An 18408-nucleotide genomic window follows, 5' to 3' on the forward strand; every position below is an offset into this window, starting at 1 on the left:
ACTCGTCCTCAGTTTCTCCCGAAGGTAATATCAGCTTTTCACTTGAACCAACCTATTGTGGTGCCTGCGGCTACTAGGGACTTGGAGGATTCCAAGTTACTGGACGTAGTCAGGGCCCTTACAATTTATGTTTCCAGGACGGCTAGTGTCAGGAAAACTGACTCGCTGTTTATCCTGTATGCACCCAACAAGCTGGGTGCTCCTGCTTCTAAGCAGACTATTGCGCGCTGGATTTGTAGCACTATTCAGCTTGCGCATTCTGCGGTAGAACTACCGCAGCCTAAATCTGTAAAAGCCCATTCCACAAGGAAGGTGGGCTCATCTTGGGCGGCTGCCCGAGGGGTCTCGGCACTGCAACTTTGCCGAGCGGCTACTTGGTCAGGGTCTAACACTTTTGCTAAGTTTTACAAATTTGACACCCTGGCTGAGGAGGACTAGGAGTTTGCTCATTCGGTGCTGCAGAGTCATCCGCACTCTCCCGCCCGTTTGGGAGCTTTGGTATAATCCCCATGGTCCTTACGGAGTCCCCAGCATCCACTAGGACGTCAGAGAAAATAAGAATTTACTCACCGGTAATTCTATTTCTCGTAGTCCGTAGTGGATGCTGGGCGCCCATCCCAAGTGCGGATTGTCTGCAATACTTGTAAATAGTTATTGTTAACTAATCGGGTTATTGTTGGGAGCCATCTGTTCAGAGGCTCCATTGTTATCATACTGTTAACTGGGTTATTATCACGAGTTGTACGATGTGATTGGTGTGGCTGGTATGAGTCTTACCCGGGATTCAAAATCCTTCCTTATTGTGTCAGCTCTTCCGGGCACAGTATCTTAACTGAGGTCTGGAGGAGGGTCATAGGGGGAGGAGCCAGTGCACACCAGATATTCCTAAATCTTTCTTTAGATGTGCCCAGTCTCTCCTGCGGAGCCGCTATTCCCCATGGTCCTTACGGAGTCCCCAGCATCCACTACGGACTACGAGAAATAGAATTACCGGTGAGTAAATTCTTATTTACTCAGACAATAGCCTATCACATTACCTCCGAACTCAGTAACTACTAGACATTTGATTTTTCTCTGGCTTTAACAAACTGATCGGCTTATCCTGGGATCCTATAAGGAAATCACTCCTTCCTCCTGAACCAGTTCCAGTCCTACACTCGACTCCTCATGAAAAACCTCGCAAAAATAGAATGTTTGTCAGCGAGGAAGAGAGAAAAGAGAAATAGAACAAAACAACTCTTGTTCATAGCAAATTAATTACGACGACTGGTCTTTCTGTGATCCTTTAGCACGCTCAGGTAGTGTTCAACAGTGCCGCCTCTCAGTCTTCATAGAACAGACTCTCTGGTGATACTTTTGCGATCTCACTCCATTTACAAGTTCCTTCCGGACTACCGACTTTCCTGCAATGGGAATCGTAGACCCAAGTCTCTCTCTTGGCTACTTTCACTGGGATAGTGCTGTCAACAAAACTTGGTATGGTCCTTCCCACCTGTCTATTAGGCAACCTGAGTGTAAGAACAATCAAATAGTTTCTTGGTTCACAATCAAGACAGTATTTGGCATATCAGAAATATCTGTTTCAAGTTCCTTTGTCATGTTCTCAAATGCTGGCTCATCTCGATAAGGTACTGTACTGTCACCTCATTGGTGTATTTCTGATCATTGTGCGGATCAATCATGACATGAGGTTGCCTTCCAAAAAATAAAAAAAGACACAAAAACCAAAACAAAAATTTAGAAGAGGGTGATTCGTTAAGTGAAGATCTGGGAGTGATCCCGATGCTACATAATACTAGTGGCAATGGCCCGCATTCCGAGTTGTTCGCTCGCAAGGCGAATGTAGCAGAGTTACACACGCTAAGCCGCCGCCTACTGGGAGTGAATCTTAGCTTCTTAAAATTGCGACCGACGTACGCGCAATATTGCGATTACAAACGAGTTAGCAGTTTCAGAGTAGCTCCAGACTTACTCTGCCTGTGCGATCATTTCAGTGCTTGTCGTTCCTGGTTGACGTCACAAACACACCCAGCGTTCGCCCAGGCACTCCCACCGTTTCTCCGGCCACTCCTGCGTTTTTCCCGGAAACGGTAGCGTTTTCAGCCACACGCCCCTGAAACGCCGTGTTTCCGCCCAGTAACACCCATTTCCTGTCAATCACATTACGATCGCCGGAGCGAAGAAAAAGCCGTGAGTAAAAATACTTTCATCATAGTAAAGTTACTTGGCGCAGTCGCAGTGCGAACATTGCGCATGCGTACTAAGCGGATTTTCACTGCGATGCGATGAAAAATACCGAGCGAACAACTCGGAATGAGGGCCAATGTTTATGACCACAATAGTCCAGTATCACTTTGCTCCTACTTCTAGGGGTACCATATCTACATGCACATTTCTGCACAATTTCCTTTGCGGTAACACAGCAGTACTTGTGGAGGCAGGAAATGCCTCTACCCAGTTTGAGAAAACATCAGTGCACACCAATACATAACAATAATTCCTATGGGGTGTTAACTGTACGAAGTTGATTTGTATTACCTGAAAAGGTTTGTCTGCAGGAGGGATATGGGATGGCTCTGTTGTTATTGCCTTACCAATATTCCTCCTCAAGCAAGTAAGACATGTCATTACTTTCTTACCTGCATGAGAAGAGAACCCTGGTGCACTCCAGTAGGCTCTTACCAGCTTGCACATACCTTCATTACCCTAAGTGAGTCAGACCATGTGCCACCTCAGCTAGACTTGGGAGATATGCTCTGGGGGCCACTGGCTTACCGTGTCCATCTGTCTTTAGACCTGAGGACTCCTGACCATATGCCTTCACTTTCCAGACCTCCTTTTTCTGTAGGGAACACAAATTTGTCTCTTAATTTAACTGTTGTGTGTTTGCAATGTAGAATACCATGAGCATAACTCAAAAAAAAAAAAAAATCTTAAGAGGAGAGAAAGAAGGAGAAAATGAAAAAGAAAATATCAGGTTTGCCATTCACCAACAGGCACATCAGTGTCTATACAAAATTTCCCTTCACCAGTATTCTCATCCTTCCTCCACCCTTTGTGCATGACAAGGCACACTGCAGTAATACTGGTGTTATTGTGATGGTGAGATATACTGGGTTCGGGCAGAACTCTGAAGGACCAATTAGGCATGTAGTGTTTGAACTGTAATCGGGTCCATGTATTGTACCACCCTGTGTGAACGCAAAAGATGAAGAGGAAACTGTGGAGAAACAGAATAGAGGTTGGTGACAGATAAGTTTGTAGAGTTGGAAAGGATTTTACTTAAAATGACAACTGGATTGGGCACTACAGGGAATTGATTACCTACTTTGTCTTCCCCGCGTTAAAGCTTGTGCATGCTTTGTCACTACTGGGACTACTTCAGCCATCAATCCAGTGTCCTGTCCATCCTAAGTTCATAGGGAACCCGGTATCTGTGAGATAATTTCCTCTATGTGTGATGGACATGAATCTAGAACAGTGTAATGCAACATTAGTCTTTGAGGGTATCTAACATACCTTGTACTTCCTGAGCGGGAGTACAATATATGTATTTCACATTTAACAAAATTTTTGTTACGTTAGTCAGGGGCCATTTCTATTAGGAAAAGGAAGGAAGGAAAGGGTTTAGCATTGTAGGTGCCCAATCGTAACTTCAGCATGTTTTTGTCAAAGGGTAATGTTGCACTTCTTTCGTACCTCCCATTTGCTGAATTAGTGTTTTCCAGTGATCTTATCCAGACGCATAATTTTCTATTACTGCAAAAGACAAAAAAAAAATAAAATAACAAGCTTCTAGGTCATGCAAAGTATTCATTCAATCCTTCTCGTCCCGTATTAAGGGTCTGTACATGGTCCAACAAACATTTCCGAGCTCATCTTAACTAGGGGCATTACTAGGAATGAATACTTATATGGTAACTAAAAGAAATACCCGGGGTTTACCCTATCTCTTTCCGCTTTCCTACTGGCAAATACTAATGTGCGGACGGGTTTTTCTCCATTTCTGACGTTACTTTCTTGATTTTTATTTGATTTTTTGGGTTTTGCTATATATGTACACAAATGACACCATACTTACCAGTTCCACTGGTCTCAGCCACTTCCCCCGCAGGCTACTGTTCTTCTTTTACCGGTTGGATACTCAGTGCATGAGAAATGGCTGAAACCAGTCAGGTCACCCTCTCTTCCTAGATAACACTTTGACATTCATTAGTACATATATAGGTTACATTCATATTTTTAATTTCTCTGACGTCCTAGTGGATGCTGGGAACTCCGTAAGGACCATGGGGAATAGCGCCTCCGCAGGAGACTGGGCACAACTAAAGAATGCTTTAGGACTACCTGGTGTGCACTGACTCCTCCCACTATGACCCTCCTCCAGACCTCAGTTAGAATCTTGTGCCCGGCCGAGCTGGATGCACACTAGGGGCTCTCCTGAGCTCCTAGAAAGAACGTATATTTTAGGTTTTTTATTTTACAGTGAGATCTGCTGGCAACAGACTCACTGCAGCGAGGGACTAAGGGGAGAAGAAGCGAACCTACCTGCTTGCAGCTAGCTTGGGCTTCTTAGGCTACTGGACACCATTAGCTCCAGAGGGATCGACCGCAGGACCCGTCCTTGGTGTTCGTTCCCGGAGCCGCGCCGCCGTCCCCCTTACAGAGCCAGAAGCATGAAGATGGTCTGGAAAATCGGCGGCAGAAGACTTCAGTCTTCACCAAGGTAGCGCACAGCACTGCAGCTGTGCGCCATTGCTCCTCATGTACACCTCACACTCCGGTCACTGATGGGTGCAGGGCACTGGGGGCGGGGGGCGCCCTGAGGGCAATATTACACACCTTGGCTGGCAAATCATCACAATATATAGTCCCAGGGCTATATATGTGATAAATTACCCCTGCCAGAATCCATAAAAAAGCGGGAGAAAAGTCAGCCGAAAAAGGGTTCGGGACTATCTCCCTCAGCACACTGGTGCCATTTTTTCTTCACAGTGCAGCTGGAAGACAGCTCCCCAGGCTCTCCCCTGTAGTTTTCAGGCTCAAAGGGTTAAAAAGAGAGGGGGGGGCACCAAATTTAGGCGCAAAATATGTGCATACAAGCAGCTATTGGGGAAAAATCACTCAGTTATAGTGTTAATCCCTGCATTATATAGCGCTCTGGTGTGTGCTGGCATACTCTCTCTCTGTCTCCCCAAAGGACTTTGTGGGGTCCTGTCCTCAGTCAGAGCATTCCCTGTGTGTGTGTGGTGTGTCGGTACGGCTGTGTCGACATGTTGGATGAGGAAGGTTACGTGGAGGCGGAGCAGAGGCCGATAAATGGGATGTCGCCCCTGTGGGGCCGACACCAGAGTGGATGGATAGGTGGAAGGTATTAACCGACAGTGTCAACTCCTTACATAAAAGGCTGGATGACGTAACAATTGTGGGACAGCCGGCTTCTCAGCCCGCGCCTGCCCAGGCGTCTCAAAAGTCATCAGGGGCTCAAAAACGCCCGCTACCTCAGATGACAGACACAGATGTCGACACGGAGTATGACTCCAGTGTCGACGAGGTTGAGACATATACACAATCCACTAGGAACATCCGTAGCATGATCTCGGCAATAAAAAATGTGTTACACATTTCTGACATTAACCCAAGTACACAAAAAAAGGGTTTTATGTTTGGGGAGAAAAAGCAGCCAGTGTTTTGTTCCCCCATCCGATGAGTGAATGAAGTGTGTGAAGAAGCGTGGGTTCCCCCGATAAGAAACTGGTAATTTCTAAAAAGTTACTGCTGGCGTATCCTTTCCTGCCAGAGGATAGGTCACGTTGGGAGATATCTCCTAGGGTGGATAAGGCGCTCACACGCTTGTCAAGAGGTGGCACTACCGTCTTAGGATACGGCCACTTTGAAGGAGCCTGCTGATAAAAAGCAGGAGGCTATCCTGAAGTCTGTATATACACACTCAGGTATTATACTGAGACTTGCAATTGCCTCAGCATGGATAGTGCTGCTGCAGCAGGGTCTGATACCCTGTCAGATAATATTAATACCCTAGACAGGGATAATATTGTGCTAACATAGAGCATATTAAAGACGTCGTCTTATATATGAGGGATGCACAGAGGGATATTTACCAACTGGCATCCAGAATTAATGCAATGTCCATTCTGCCAGGAGGGTATTAGAGACCCGGCAGTGGACAGGTGATGCTGACTTTAAAAGGCACATGGAGATTCTGCCTTATAAGGGTGAGGATTTGTTTGGGGATGGTCTGTGACCTCGTATCCACAGCAACAGCTGGGAAGAAATTTTTTTACCTCAGGTTTCCTCACAGCCTAAGAAAGCACTGTATTATCAGGTACAGTCGTTTCGGCTTCAGAAAAGCAAGCGGGCCAAAGGCGCTTCCTTTCTGCACAGAGACAAGGGAAGAAGGAAAAAGCTGCACCAGACAGCCAGTTCCCAGGATCAAAAATATTCCCCCGCTTCCTCTGAGTCCACCGCATGACGCTGGGGCTCCACAGGTGGAGACAGGTGCGGTGGGGGTGCGTCTCGGGAACTTCGGGTACCAGTGGGCTTGCCCACAGGTGGATCCCTAGGTTCTGCAAGTAGTATCACAGGGATACAAGCTGGAGTTCGAGGCGACTCCCCTTCGCCGTTACCTCACATCAGCCTTTGCTGCTGCCCTCAGAGAAAGGGAGGTAGTACTGGCGGCAATTCACAAGCTGTACTTCTAGCAGGTGAAATCAAGGTACTCCTCCTTCAACAAGGCCGGGGTTACTATTCCAAAATGTTTGTGGTACCGAAACCAGACGGTTCGGTGAGACCCATTCTAAAATTAAAATTCTTGAACACTTATATACGAAGGTTCAAGTTCAAAATGGAATCACTCAGGGCGATTATTGCAAGCCTGGAGATTTTCAGGGTATCACTGGACATCAAGGATGCTTACCTGCATGTCCCTATTTATCCCCCTCTCCAGGAGTACCTCAAAATTGTGGTACAGGATTGTCATTACCAATTCCAGACGTTGCCGTTGGTCTGTCCCCGGCACCGAGGGTATTTACCAAGGTAATGGCCGAAATAATTACCCCGTACTTGGACAATCTCCTTATAAAGGCGAGGTCCAGAGAGCAGTTGTTTGTCGGAGTAGCACTATCTCGGGAAGTGCTACAACAGCACGGCTGGATTCTGAATATTCCAAAGTCGCAGCTGGTTCCTACGACGAGTCTACTGTTCCTGGGTATGGTTCTGGACGCAGACCAGAAAAGTGTTTCTCCCGGAGGAGAAAGCCAAGGAGCTGTCATCTCTAGTCAGAGGCCTCCTGAAACCAAAACAGGCGTCGGTGCATCACTGCACGCGAGTCCTGGGAAAAATGGTAGCTTCCTACGAAGAAATTCCATTCGGCAGGTTCCATGCAAGAACTTTTCAGTGGGACCTGTTGGACAAGTGGTCCGGATCGCATCTTCAGATGCATCGGCTGATAACCCTGTCTCCAAGGACCAGGGTATCTGCTGTGGTGGCTGCAGAGTGCTCATCTTCAAGAGGGCCGCATATTCGGCATACAGGACTGGATCCTGGTGACCACGGATGCCAGCCTTCGAGGCTGGGGGGCAGTCACACAGGGAAGAAACTTCCAGGGACAAATCAGGAGATTTCCCTACACATAAATATTCTGGAACTAAGGGCCATATCCAATGCCCTAAGTCAGGGAAGACCCCTGCTTCAAAACCAGCCGGTACTGATCCAATCAGACAACATCACGGCAGTCGCCCATGTAAACCGACAGGGCGGCACAAGAAGCAGGATGGCGATGGTAGAAGCCACAAGGATTCTCCGATGGGCGGAAAATCACGTGTTAGCACTGTCAGCAGTGTTCATTCCGGGCATGACCTACACCCGGGAGAGTGGGGACTTCATCCAGAAGTCTTCCAACTGATTGTAAACCGTTGGGAAAGGCCACAGGTGGACATGATGGCGTCCCGCCTAAACAAAAAGCTAGAAAGATATTGCGCCAGGTCGAGAGACCCTCAGGCAATAGCTGTGGATGCTCTAGTGACACTGGGTGTACCAGTCGTTTTATGTATACCCAAGGTACTGAGGATAATAAGGAAAAGAGGAGTAAGAACTATACTCATTGTTCCGGATTGACCAAGAAGAACTTGGTACCCGGAACTTCAAGAAATAATCTCAGAGGACCCATGGCTTCTACCGCTCAGACGGGACCTGCTGCAGCAGGGTCCCTGTCTATTCCAAGACTTACCGCGGCTGCATTTGACGGCATGGCGAATGTACACCGGATCCTGAAGGAAAGGGGCATTCCGGAGGAAGTCATTCCTACGCTGATTAAAGCTAGGAAAGAAGTAACCGCAAATTATCACCGCATTTGGCGAAAATATGTTGCGTGGTGTGAGGCCAAGAAGGCCCCAACAGAGGAATTTCAGCTGGGTCGATTTCTGCACTTCCTACAGTCAGGAGTGACTATGGGCCTAAAATTGGGTTCCATTGAGGTCCAGATTTCGGCTCTGTCGATTTTCTTCCAAAAAGAACTGGCTTCACTGCCTGAAGTTCAGACATTTGTAAAGGGAGTGCTGCATATTCAGCCCCCTTTTGTGCCTCCAGTGGCACCTTGGGATCTCAACGTGGTGTTGAGTTTCTTAAAATCACATTGGTTTGAGCCACTTAAAACCGTGGATCTAAAATATCTCACGTGGAAAGTGGTCATGCTATTGGCCTTGGCTTCGGCCAGGCGTGTGTCAGAATTGGTGGCTTTGTCGTGTAAAAGCCCTTATCTGATTTTCCATATGGATAGGGCAGAATTGAGGACTCGTCCCCAGTTTCTCCCTAAGGTGGTATCAGCTTTTCACTTGAACCAACCTATTGTAGTGCCTGCGGCTACTAGGGACTTGGAGGATTCCAAGTTGCTGGACGTAGTCAGGGCCTTGAAAATTTATGTTTCCAGGACGGCTGGAGTCAGGAAAACTGACTCGCTTTTTATCCTGTAGGCACCCAACAAGCTGGGTGCTCCTGCTTCTAAGCAGACTATTGCTCGCTGGATTTGTATCACAATTCAGCTGGCGCATTCTGCGGCTGGACTGCCGCATCCTAAATCTGTAAAAGCCCACTCCACAAGGAAGGTGGGCTCTTCTTGGGCGGCTGCCCGAGGGGTCTCGGCTTTACAACTTTGCCGAGCTGCTACTTGGTCAGGGTCAATTACGTTTGCAAAATTCTACAAATTTGACACCCTGGCTGAGGAGGACCTTGAGTTCTCTCTTTCGGTGATGCAGAGTCATCCGCACTCTCCTGCCCGTTTGGGAGCTTTGGTATAATCCCCATGGTCCTTACGGAGTTCCCAGCATCCACTAGGACGTCAGAGAAAATAAGATTTTACTCACCGGTAAATCTATTTCTCGTAGTCCGTAGTGGATGCTGGGCGCCCATTCCAAGTGCGGATTGTCTGCAATACTTGTATATAGTTATTGCCTAACTAAAGGGTTATTGTTATGAGCCATCTGTTGAGAGGCTCTGTTATATTTCATACTGTTAACTGGGTATAGTATCACGAGTTATACGGTGTGATTGGTGTGGCTGGTATGAGTCTTACCCGGGATTCAAAATCCTTCCTTATTGTGTCAGCTCTTCCGGGCACAGTATCCTAACTGAGGTCTGGAGGAGGGTCATAGTGGGAGGAGCCAGTGCACACCAGGTAGTCCTAAAGCTTTCTTTAGTTGTGCCCAGTCTCCTGCGGAACCACTATTCCCTATGGTCCTTACGGAGTTCCCAGCATCCACTACGGACTACGAGAAATATATTTATCGGTGAGTAAAATCTTATTATTTTTATATTTATTAGTTTGTATGCTGGAGGTAACGGTTTCCACATCTACATATGGCGGTGTACTTGCTTTCTGTTTTTCTTCCTACTTGTTTATTGTTGCTACCAGTTCAAATAGTTCTTATATTTCCGTTCTTGTCTAATATGACTTTGGTTAGACATACCACCTGCAATACCTTAGGATCAAACTCACCAACCCCAGGGAACGATGCCCTATCCTCAGCAGTCATACATACCCATTCATTGCTAAAAGCCTCCGTGTGTGAACCATATTTCTCTCGCATAATAAACCGTGCTGACCCCTTGGGCTGCAATTCTCCAGCCTGAACCCTAGCTACCAAACGTCCATTGCTTCCCATCCAATCGCAGACTTTTTGCCTGTAAACGCAATCCCCAAATGCACAACATAATAGACTGTGATAGACACCTAACGCTTCCACTCGCTCCTTCTCCGCTGATGTACCATGACTCACTCCAATAGTGACCACCGCGTACCCAGTGAGGCCCTAACTGGCTTCTATTCACTGGAAGTTTTAGGAGTAACTTACTTTTTCCAGTGAATATCTACCGTTGAAGATTTTCCTGAGAGAGACCAGCGAAAACTTCCCTTTTGACGTACACAAATCACGCTTGTGTTTGCTCTACACAGCGCTAATGATAACTTTGTTTACGCAAAAGCTCACAAAGGGGGTATCAAGTTGCGTCACGTATCGCACCCACAAACATGTGGTCCAATCGCCCTGCGTTTAGGTGCTTGTTACCTATCCGCCCTATGATCACTGGAGTCGAATATACAAGTTGCGCTCCTCAGCCGGAGCGTAATACAAAACCTTTAAACTTCAATTCACAATTTCTAAACTACACAATGCACAATTCTATATCACGCTCCTCTGCAGTTCTCACGATTTGCGTATTATCTCTATCTGAATTAACGTAAGTCAGCCGCCTCACTCCACCAAGCCTCCACTTACTTGATGTACCACGAGACCCGGATTTCCGGGGTTCAACTCCACTCACTCCGCTTTTACTCACTCAAATGCACCTTGTTTTTCTGTACAGAAAGTACCACTCCCTTCGATTGATGGTTTTAACCCAAAGGCAGTACCGTTTAAACAAAGTCTTACACTAATCTGCTTTTGAAATCGGATAGTTATGTGCTATTGTATTAAATTTATACCATGCCACCTTTTAATTGAACAATTATCGTGTGATTTGTACTTGGCATCCGTACTCCTACGCAACCTTGCGTACACACGCTACCGTGCATGCCTTTTACGCCGCATGTGCGACCCTGCACTTTGCCCGTATCACGTGTACAAAAGTGCGTCTGCAATAAAACAAACCACACAATCTCTATAAATGTGAGCAATACAAACTATTATCACTCACTAACACAACCCACACTTGTTCTGTATAAACCTTTACGTCCTGGCCAGAACTGCATTTTGTGTTTTCATAATTACTCCCTTAACACACTAATACACTATATGTATATAGCAAACAAATGTATCCAATTTCATAATGATCTATAATGACTGCAATAATCTATAATTTAAATGCTATGATTCAGATTGGATAGCTATCTTGCAGAACATACACTGATATAAATATACACATAATTCTAATATTATATATATATATATATATATATATATATATATATATATATAGCAAACAGTTACAGCCGGCACTCCAACAGCATCAGTCCATTACCTGCTCCGGTGCCCTCCCTCAGTCAGCATGACTGCAAATGGACAGGAATCACGGCGGCACTCAGGAGACTGTTATACTTGCAGTAAGGTTTATTGCCAAATGTGCATCCAACACATGTTTCGGGACACAGCCCGTCGACGGGCTGTGTCCCGAAACATGTGTTGGATGCACATTTGGCAATAAACCTTACTGCAAGTATAACAGTCTCCTGAGTGCCGCCGTGATTCCTGTCTATATATATATATATATATATATATATATATATATATATATATATATGCCATTTACTGCTGTCCTATGAGACACCTCACCTCTTCACTGCCCCCAATTTGCATATCAAAGATACTTGCTTTTCACTTCTAAAAAGAAAAAGTAGTTACACAGGTTAATTTGCATTTCAATGACTCCACAAGTCTTGGAAGAAAAGAAAGAAGAAACAAAAACCCTCTTTCCTTTTTCTATCTGTGTGCAACTTGATGTAAGGTAATTACCCACAGACAAGAAAAAAAAAATAACTTAACTCGCCACTCTCACCTATGCCCAATTGAAACTATTTGTAATTGATTATGCATGGGTTAAATAAATTAATTGGTAACTCATAAATGGTGCCAAATTTGTAGATATGTGGAAACTTTGTGGCAAAGGAAACTGATTGTTCTGACCAGACTGAAAATCAGCTATTTAGAAAGTGACCTTCCTAAAATGGCCACTGCTCCTCCCCTTCCATATCCATGAGGTTTACACAAGATGGTGGACACGCCATGTGGCTAGGCCAAAATGGAGGACAGACCATGCAGCTCCTTTGTCACAAATAAATCACACTCTATACAGGCACCAATGTTACTTTAGCCCTGAGTTTAAACACATACACATTTTCTCAGCATACTAACACAGCTATATCATGGCTATGCAGCAACTTTTAAATGTACTTTAAATCTATTTAACAGACAAACAAACCAATCTGAATCAAACACAATATGACTTATTTGAACTTTGTTTTGCAACAATAAAAATATGTTTTAGCATTTTAAATATTGTGAGTCACACACTGTCCCTTGAATTTCATATCAGCGGCTTACTGGTAACAGAACAGAACACGTGGATGTGATTTCATCAGCGTTGCGATGCATCTATCGTTAGCTGATCGATCACAGCGGCGCCTGTACAGTGCATCATCAAGAACGTGATATCGCGGATGCGCCCCCATCTGTAAATGCCAAATTGCTTTCTATCAAATATTTAAAATGCCCGCTCTAATATATAATGTGGACGCCTGTGCATCTTATTACCATGTGCTATGAATGTGCGCTATACATTGCAAAACACTGCATCCCATAAGAGAAAACCATACACCCACACATTATCTGAGTTCCAAAGCTCATTGATGTATATATTTGTTATTAAAAGGATATGTATTCAATATATCATAATGTACAGTATATATATATATATATATATATATATATATATATACATACACACATACAGTTACAATTTACACAGGAAGCAGAAATCCATACAGTTACAGGCCAGCAATATAATGACCATCTCCCTCAATGCTCACTACGCTCCCCCTCCATGCTCAAAGGAGCAGAGTATCAGCAGAAACCCATCTCGTCCAGGACCAGGGGAAAAAGCACACTTCTTCGTGTCTCTTCGGCAATACACTATCGTTTGGGGGAGTGCACAGACTAGTGTAAGGGAGGGAACTTTCTCATTCATGATGAGTCACTGGTCAGTTCATATGTAAACAAGGTCCAGCCCTGATGGTGTAATTACAGGAGATAGCCACTGGTCAAGCATGCTGTCTTCCAGGAAATCCATTGTTCTAATAAGAGTGACTTTAGCTTTCATACATTTAATCATATCTACTTGTTGCAATGAGCTACAACTTAATAACAGGCATCAAATTGATATACACATTAATCTGGTTGCTTTAATACCAAACACAACATGTCCATCTTACTTCGTTCCAATGATACACATACATGACGTTACTCCATTTTATAATTTGAAACTTTATGATGTCTGGCGCTTGATATGTTCAAATTATGTGCTGTATGAAATGTGTGTCAAATCTATCTCTGTGGCATGTCTGTGTAAATGTGTATGTTACCATATATTGCTGTGCGTATTTGCAAGCTTAGCGACTCATAATGTGTGGAGTCTGTATGTTCACTCTATGTAATATTTTTGACTTCGACAGGTCATAAGAAGTACTTTTCATTTTACTATTGTGTGTAGCGGTTTCCAGGCTTATTGTGCCATGGATTCCCTGATTCAAAATAACAGGCATCATTTCTCCTTGACCAGTAGTAGGCTAAATCAAGCTGCCTTACAACTGCTCAGTTGTCAGGACTCATGCACGCAAGCAGAAGTTCTTTATTTTGAAACTTCTTTTTTTTGCATATTTTGACATAACAATCACAGGGGCAGATGTATTAACCCGGAGAAGGCATAAGGAAGTTATAAACCAGTGATAAGTGTAAGGTGATAAACACACCAGCCAATCAGCTCAAATATGTAAATTAACAGTTAGGAGCTGATTGGAGGGTGTCTTTATCACCTAGCCCTTTTCACTGGTTTATCGCTTCCTTAGGCCGTCTCCAGGCTTAATACATCTGCCCCATAATATGTAATTTTAAGTGCAAATCTGACACAAATTAACGTGTAAATTGTTAGATGTTTACTTTTTGTTTAGACTATGTGAACATACCACTGTATATACAGTTTGCAAATATGACTATGATTGTGCGTATATTTTTCTTACATTTATATTGTGCCTTCTTTAATCAGGATGGACAACTGCATACTTACATCCAAGAAAAACTCTTCTTGTATAGAATATTGTATTCAGTAGAGTTTTATGAACACTTTATTTTTATTTTGTTAAGTTTGTCTTTATTAATCCCTTATTTTATTGTCATGCTTGCAGGTGTAAAACAAAGGTATATCCTGATAATTTACCAACAACCAGTGTTGTGATAGTGTTTCACAATGAAGCCTGGACAACACTATTAAGGACCGTGCACAGTGTGATAAATAGGTCACCGCAACATCTTCTCCAAGAGATTATTCTCGTGGATGATGCTAGTGAAAGAGGTGTGTACCATTCCATTTGAAAATAATTGTGAGAAAATTACTTTCATGCGGCAGGCATTTATATATTTACCATTGTTTTTTTATATTCCTATAACATTCATCTTCTTAGAGTATTTCAAAATATGTGATACATATATCTGTATACCATTGAATACATTGTGGTGACAAATTATTCCTATGCACATTCCTGAATATAAGTCATTCAGACAATAGTTAGTCTAAATATATAATACTGATATTTAGTCTATATTCTACATGTTTATAGAATTACTGGGAACAAGTGTAATGCTAAAGTCAATTAAGAGTAGTATTAAATAACTTTGAAAACTGTGCAGGTTTAATACTGTAACTTCAACAATACTTAGAGAGGTATAAATAATTAAGCACATGTTTCTGTATATTAATGAATGAAACATATCTCCTTAGGGTAATGTCACGCTAGATATTAAAACACTGGAGTTAAAATGCCTTGTTAAAGCACTGATACATAATAATGAACGGGTGTCATACGGTATGCCGGCGGTCGGGCTCCCGGCGCCCAGCATACCGGCGCCGGGAGCCCGACCGCCGGCATACCGACAGACTCGCTGCGCTTGCCACGCTGCGGGCACGGTGGTGCGCTACGCGTGCCACACTATTTTATTCTCCCTCCAGGGGGGTCGTGGACCCCCACGAGGGAGAATAGTTGTCGGTATGTCGGATGTCGGGATTCCGGAGCCGGTATACTGTGCGCCCGGGATCCAGACATTCGGCATACAGAAGACCACCCATAATGAACAGAGACTAGTGATTTCTATAGCATGTAAATGCACCTGATTATTCATTTATTACTGCATATTTTGTGTGATGTGATTAAATCATGGTCTTTAAAAAAAATTATATTTATACTTCGTATACACTATATTCAATGCACCTTTCTAGAACTAGGTATGACAGCCTGAATTGATTTTTGCTTGGAACATTCTTTAAAGATTCTGGTCTATGATGACATAATTACATAACACAGTTGCTGCAGATTTGTCAGCTATGTTGCAATTTTCCTGTTCTACCACATCCCACAATGGAGAGATCTGCTGATTTCGGTGGCTTATGAATTTATGGAAACAACTTGAGATGATGAAAAACGTTTAGAATACAGCTCTTCTTAATTATGGTATGCACTACACCAGGGCTGGCCAAACCGGTCCTCGAGATCTACCAACAGTTCATGTTTTCCAGGCCTCCTGGAGATCTGTGGAATAGTCAGTTAGGAATGAATGCAGCACATCTTAATTAGTAATGACTACACCTGTGCATAAACTAGGTGGTCTGGAAAATGTGAACTGTTGGTAGATCTCGAGGATTGGTTTGGCCAGCTCTGCACTACACATTACCTAATGCGATAGATGAAGGAGTCTACAATGCAGGAGCAAACTGTCCCACAGGGGAAACCTCTGGTGGCCCCAATGCCTATGGGCTGCCCTCCTCCCCTAGGTATCAGGTTCCAGACTCTATCCTAGTGCACTTTAATAATGTATTATACGTTTCTCTAACGTCCTAGTGGATGCTGGGGACTCCGTAAGGACCATGGGGAATAGACGGGCTCCACAGGAGACTGGGCACTCTAAAGAAAGATTCAGTACTATCTCGTGTGCACTGGCTCCTCCCTCTATGCCCCTCCTCCAGACCTCAGTTAGAATCTGTGCCCGGCCAGAACTAGGTGCTCCTAGTGGGCTCTCCTGAGCTTGCTAGAAAAGAAAGTATTTTGTCAGGTTTTTTTTTATTTTCAGAGAGCTTCTGCTGGCAACAGACTCTCTGCTACGGGGGACTGAGGGGAGAGAAGCAAACCTACTAAATGCAGCTAGGTTGCGCTTCTTAGGCTACTGGACACCATTAGCTCCAGAGGGATCGAACACAGGTACCTAACCTTGATCGTCCGTTCCCGGAGCCACGCCACCGTCCCCCTCGCAGAGCCAGAAGAACAGAAGCAGCAGAAGCCAGAAGACATCGAAATCGGCCGCAGAAGACTCCTGTCTTCACTTAAGGTAGCGCACAGCACTGCAGCTGTGCACCATTGCTCCCGCAGCACACCCACACACACCGGTCACTGTAGGGTGCAAGGCGCTGGGGGGGGGCACCCTGGGCAGCAATTAAGATACCTGATGGCAAAAGTATACATATATACAGTCAGGCACTGTATATATGTAAGAGCCCCCGACATTTTTTACGCATGAGTAGCGGGACAGAAGCCCGCCGCTGAGGGGGCGGGGCCTTCTTCCTCAGCACACCAGCGCCATTTTCTCTTCACAGCTCCGCTGGAAGGACGCTCCCCAGGCTCTCCCCTGCAGTATACAGGTGCAATAGAGGGTAAAAAAGAGAGAGTGGGCACATTAATTTAGGCGCAGATATATATATATATATATATATATATATATATATATAAAAACAGCAGCTACTGGGTAAACACTAAGGTACTGTGTAATCCCTGGGTTATATAGCGCTGGGGTGTGTGCTGGCATACTCTCTCTCTGTCTCCCCCTCCCCAAAAGCCTTTGTGGGGTCCTGTCCTTAGTCAGAGCGTTCCCTGTATGTGTGCGGTGTGTCAGTACGCCTGTGTCGACATGTTTGATGAGGAAGGATACGTGGAGGCAGAACAAGTGCAAACAGATGTGGTGTTGCCCCTGACAGGGCCGACACCTGATTGGATGGATATGTGGAAGGTGTTAAATGATAATGTAAGCTCCTTACATAACAGATTGGATAAAGCTGTAGCCTTGGGACAGTCGGGGTCTCAGCACATGCCTGCTCCCACAGCGCAGAGGCCGTCAGGGTCTCAAAAGCGCCCAATATCCCAGTTAGTTGACACAGATGTCGACACGGAATCTGATTCCAGTGTCGACGACGATGATGCAAAGTTGCAGCCTAAAATGACTAAAGCCATCCGCTACATGATTGTGGCAATGAAGGATGTAGTACACATTTCTGAGGAAAATCCTTTCCCTGACCAGAGAATTTATATGTATGTGGAGAAAAAGCAAGAAGTGACTTTTCCCCGTCACATGAACTGAATGAATTATGTGAAAAAGCATGGGATTCCCCTGATAGGAAGGTAGTAATATCCAAGAGATTGCTGATGGCGTATCCTTTCCCGCCAACGGACAGGTTACGCTGGGAATCCTCCCCCAGGGTAGACAAGGCGTTGACGCACTTGTCTAAGAAGGTGGCCCTGCCGTCTCAGGATACGGCCGCCCTAAAGGATCCTGCAGATAGAAAGCAGGAAGCTATCCTGAAGTCTGTTTACACACATGGTACGCTGCTGAGGCCAGCAATTGCTTCGGCCTGGATGTGTAGTTCGGTAGCAGCATGGAAGGATACTCTGTCTGAGGAGTTAGATACCCTGGACAGGGACTCTGTTCTAATGTCCCTGGCACATATCAAGGACGCGGTCCTATATATGCGGGATTCCCAGAGGGACATTTGCCTGCTGGGCTCTAGAGTAAACGCAATGTCCATTTCTGCCAGAAGGGTCTTATGGACTCTGCATTGGACAGGGGATACCGACTCTAAAAAACACATGGAGGTTTTACCTTATAAGGGTGAGGAATTGTTTGGAGACGGTCTCTTAGACCTAGTTTCCAAAGCTACTTCTAAGAAGTCAAATTTCTTGCCTTATGTCCCTCCACAGCCTAAAAAAGCACCATATTATCAAATGCAGTCCTTTCGTTCGCAAAAGAGCAAGCAAGTCAGAGGTGCATCTTTTCTTGCCAGTGGCAGGGGTAAAGGGAAGAGGCTGCA

At 44.8% G+C, this 18408-nt stretch overlaps 1 protein-coding gene across 3 annotated transcripts in view; it reads left to right on the forward strand.

Moving 5' to 3' along the window:
• Positions 1-18408, forward strand: part of GALNT1 (polypeptide N-acetylgalactosaminyltransferase 1) — a 673496-nt gene that overhangs the window by 274148 nt on the left and 380940 nt on the right. For all 3 annotated transcript variants that reach the window (XM_063922716.1, XM_063922715.1, XM_063922717.1), the window contains one exon: positions 14468-14634. In XM_063922716.1, coding sequence (XP_063778786.1) covers positions 14468-14634 — 167 coding nt within the window. The remainder of the gene's footprint in view (positions 1-14467; positions 14635-18408) is intronic.

The sequence above is a fragment of the Pseudophryne corroboree genome, chromosome 5 (genome assembly GCF_028390025.1).
Source record: "Pseudophryne corroboree isolate aPseCor3 chromosome 5, aPseCor3.hap2, whole genome shotgun sequence".
Classification (NCBI taxonomy): Eukaryota; Metazoa; Chordata; class Amphibia; order Anura; family Myobatrachidae; genus Pseudophryne; species Pseudophryne corroboree.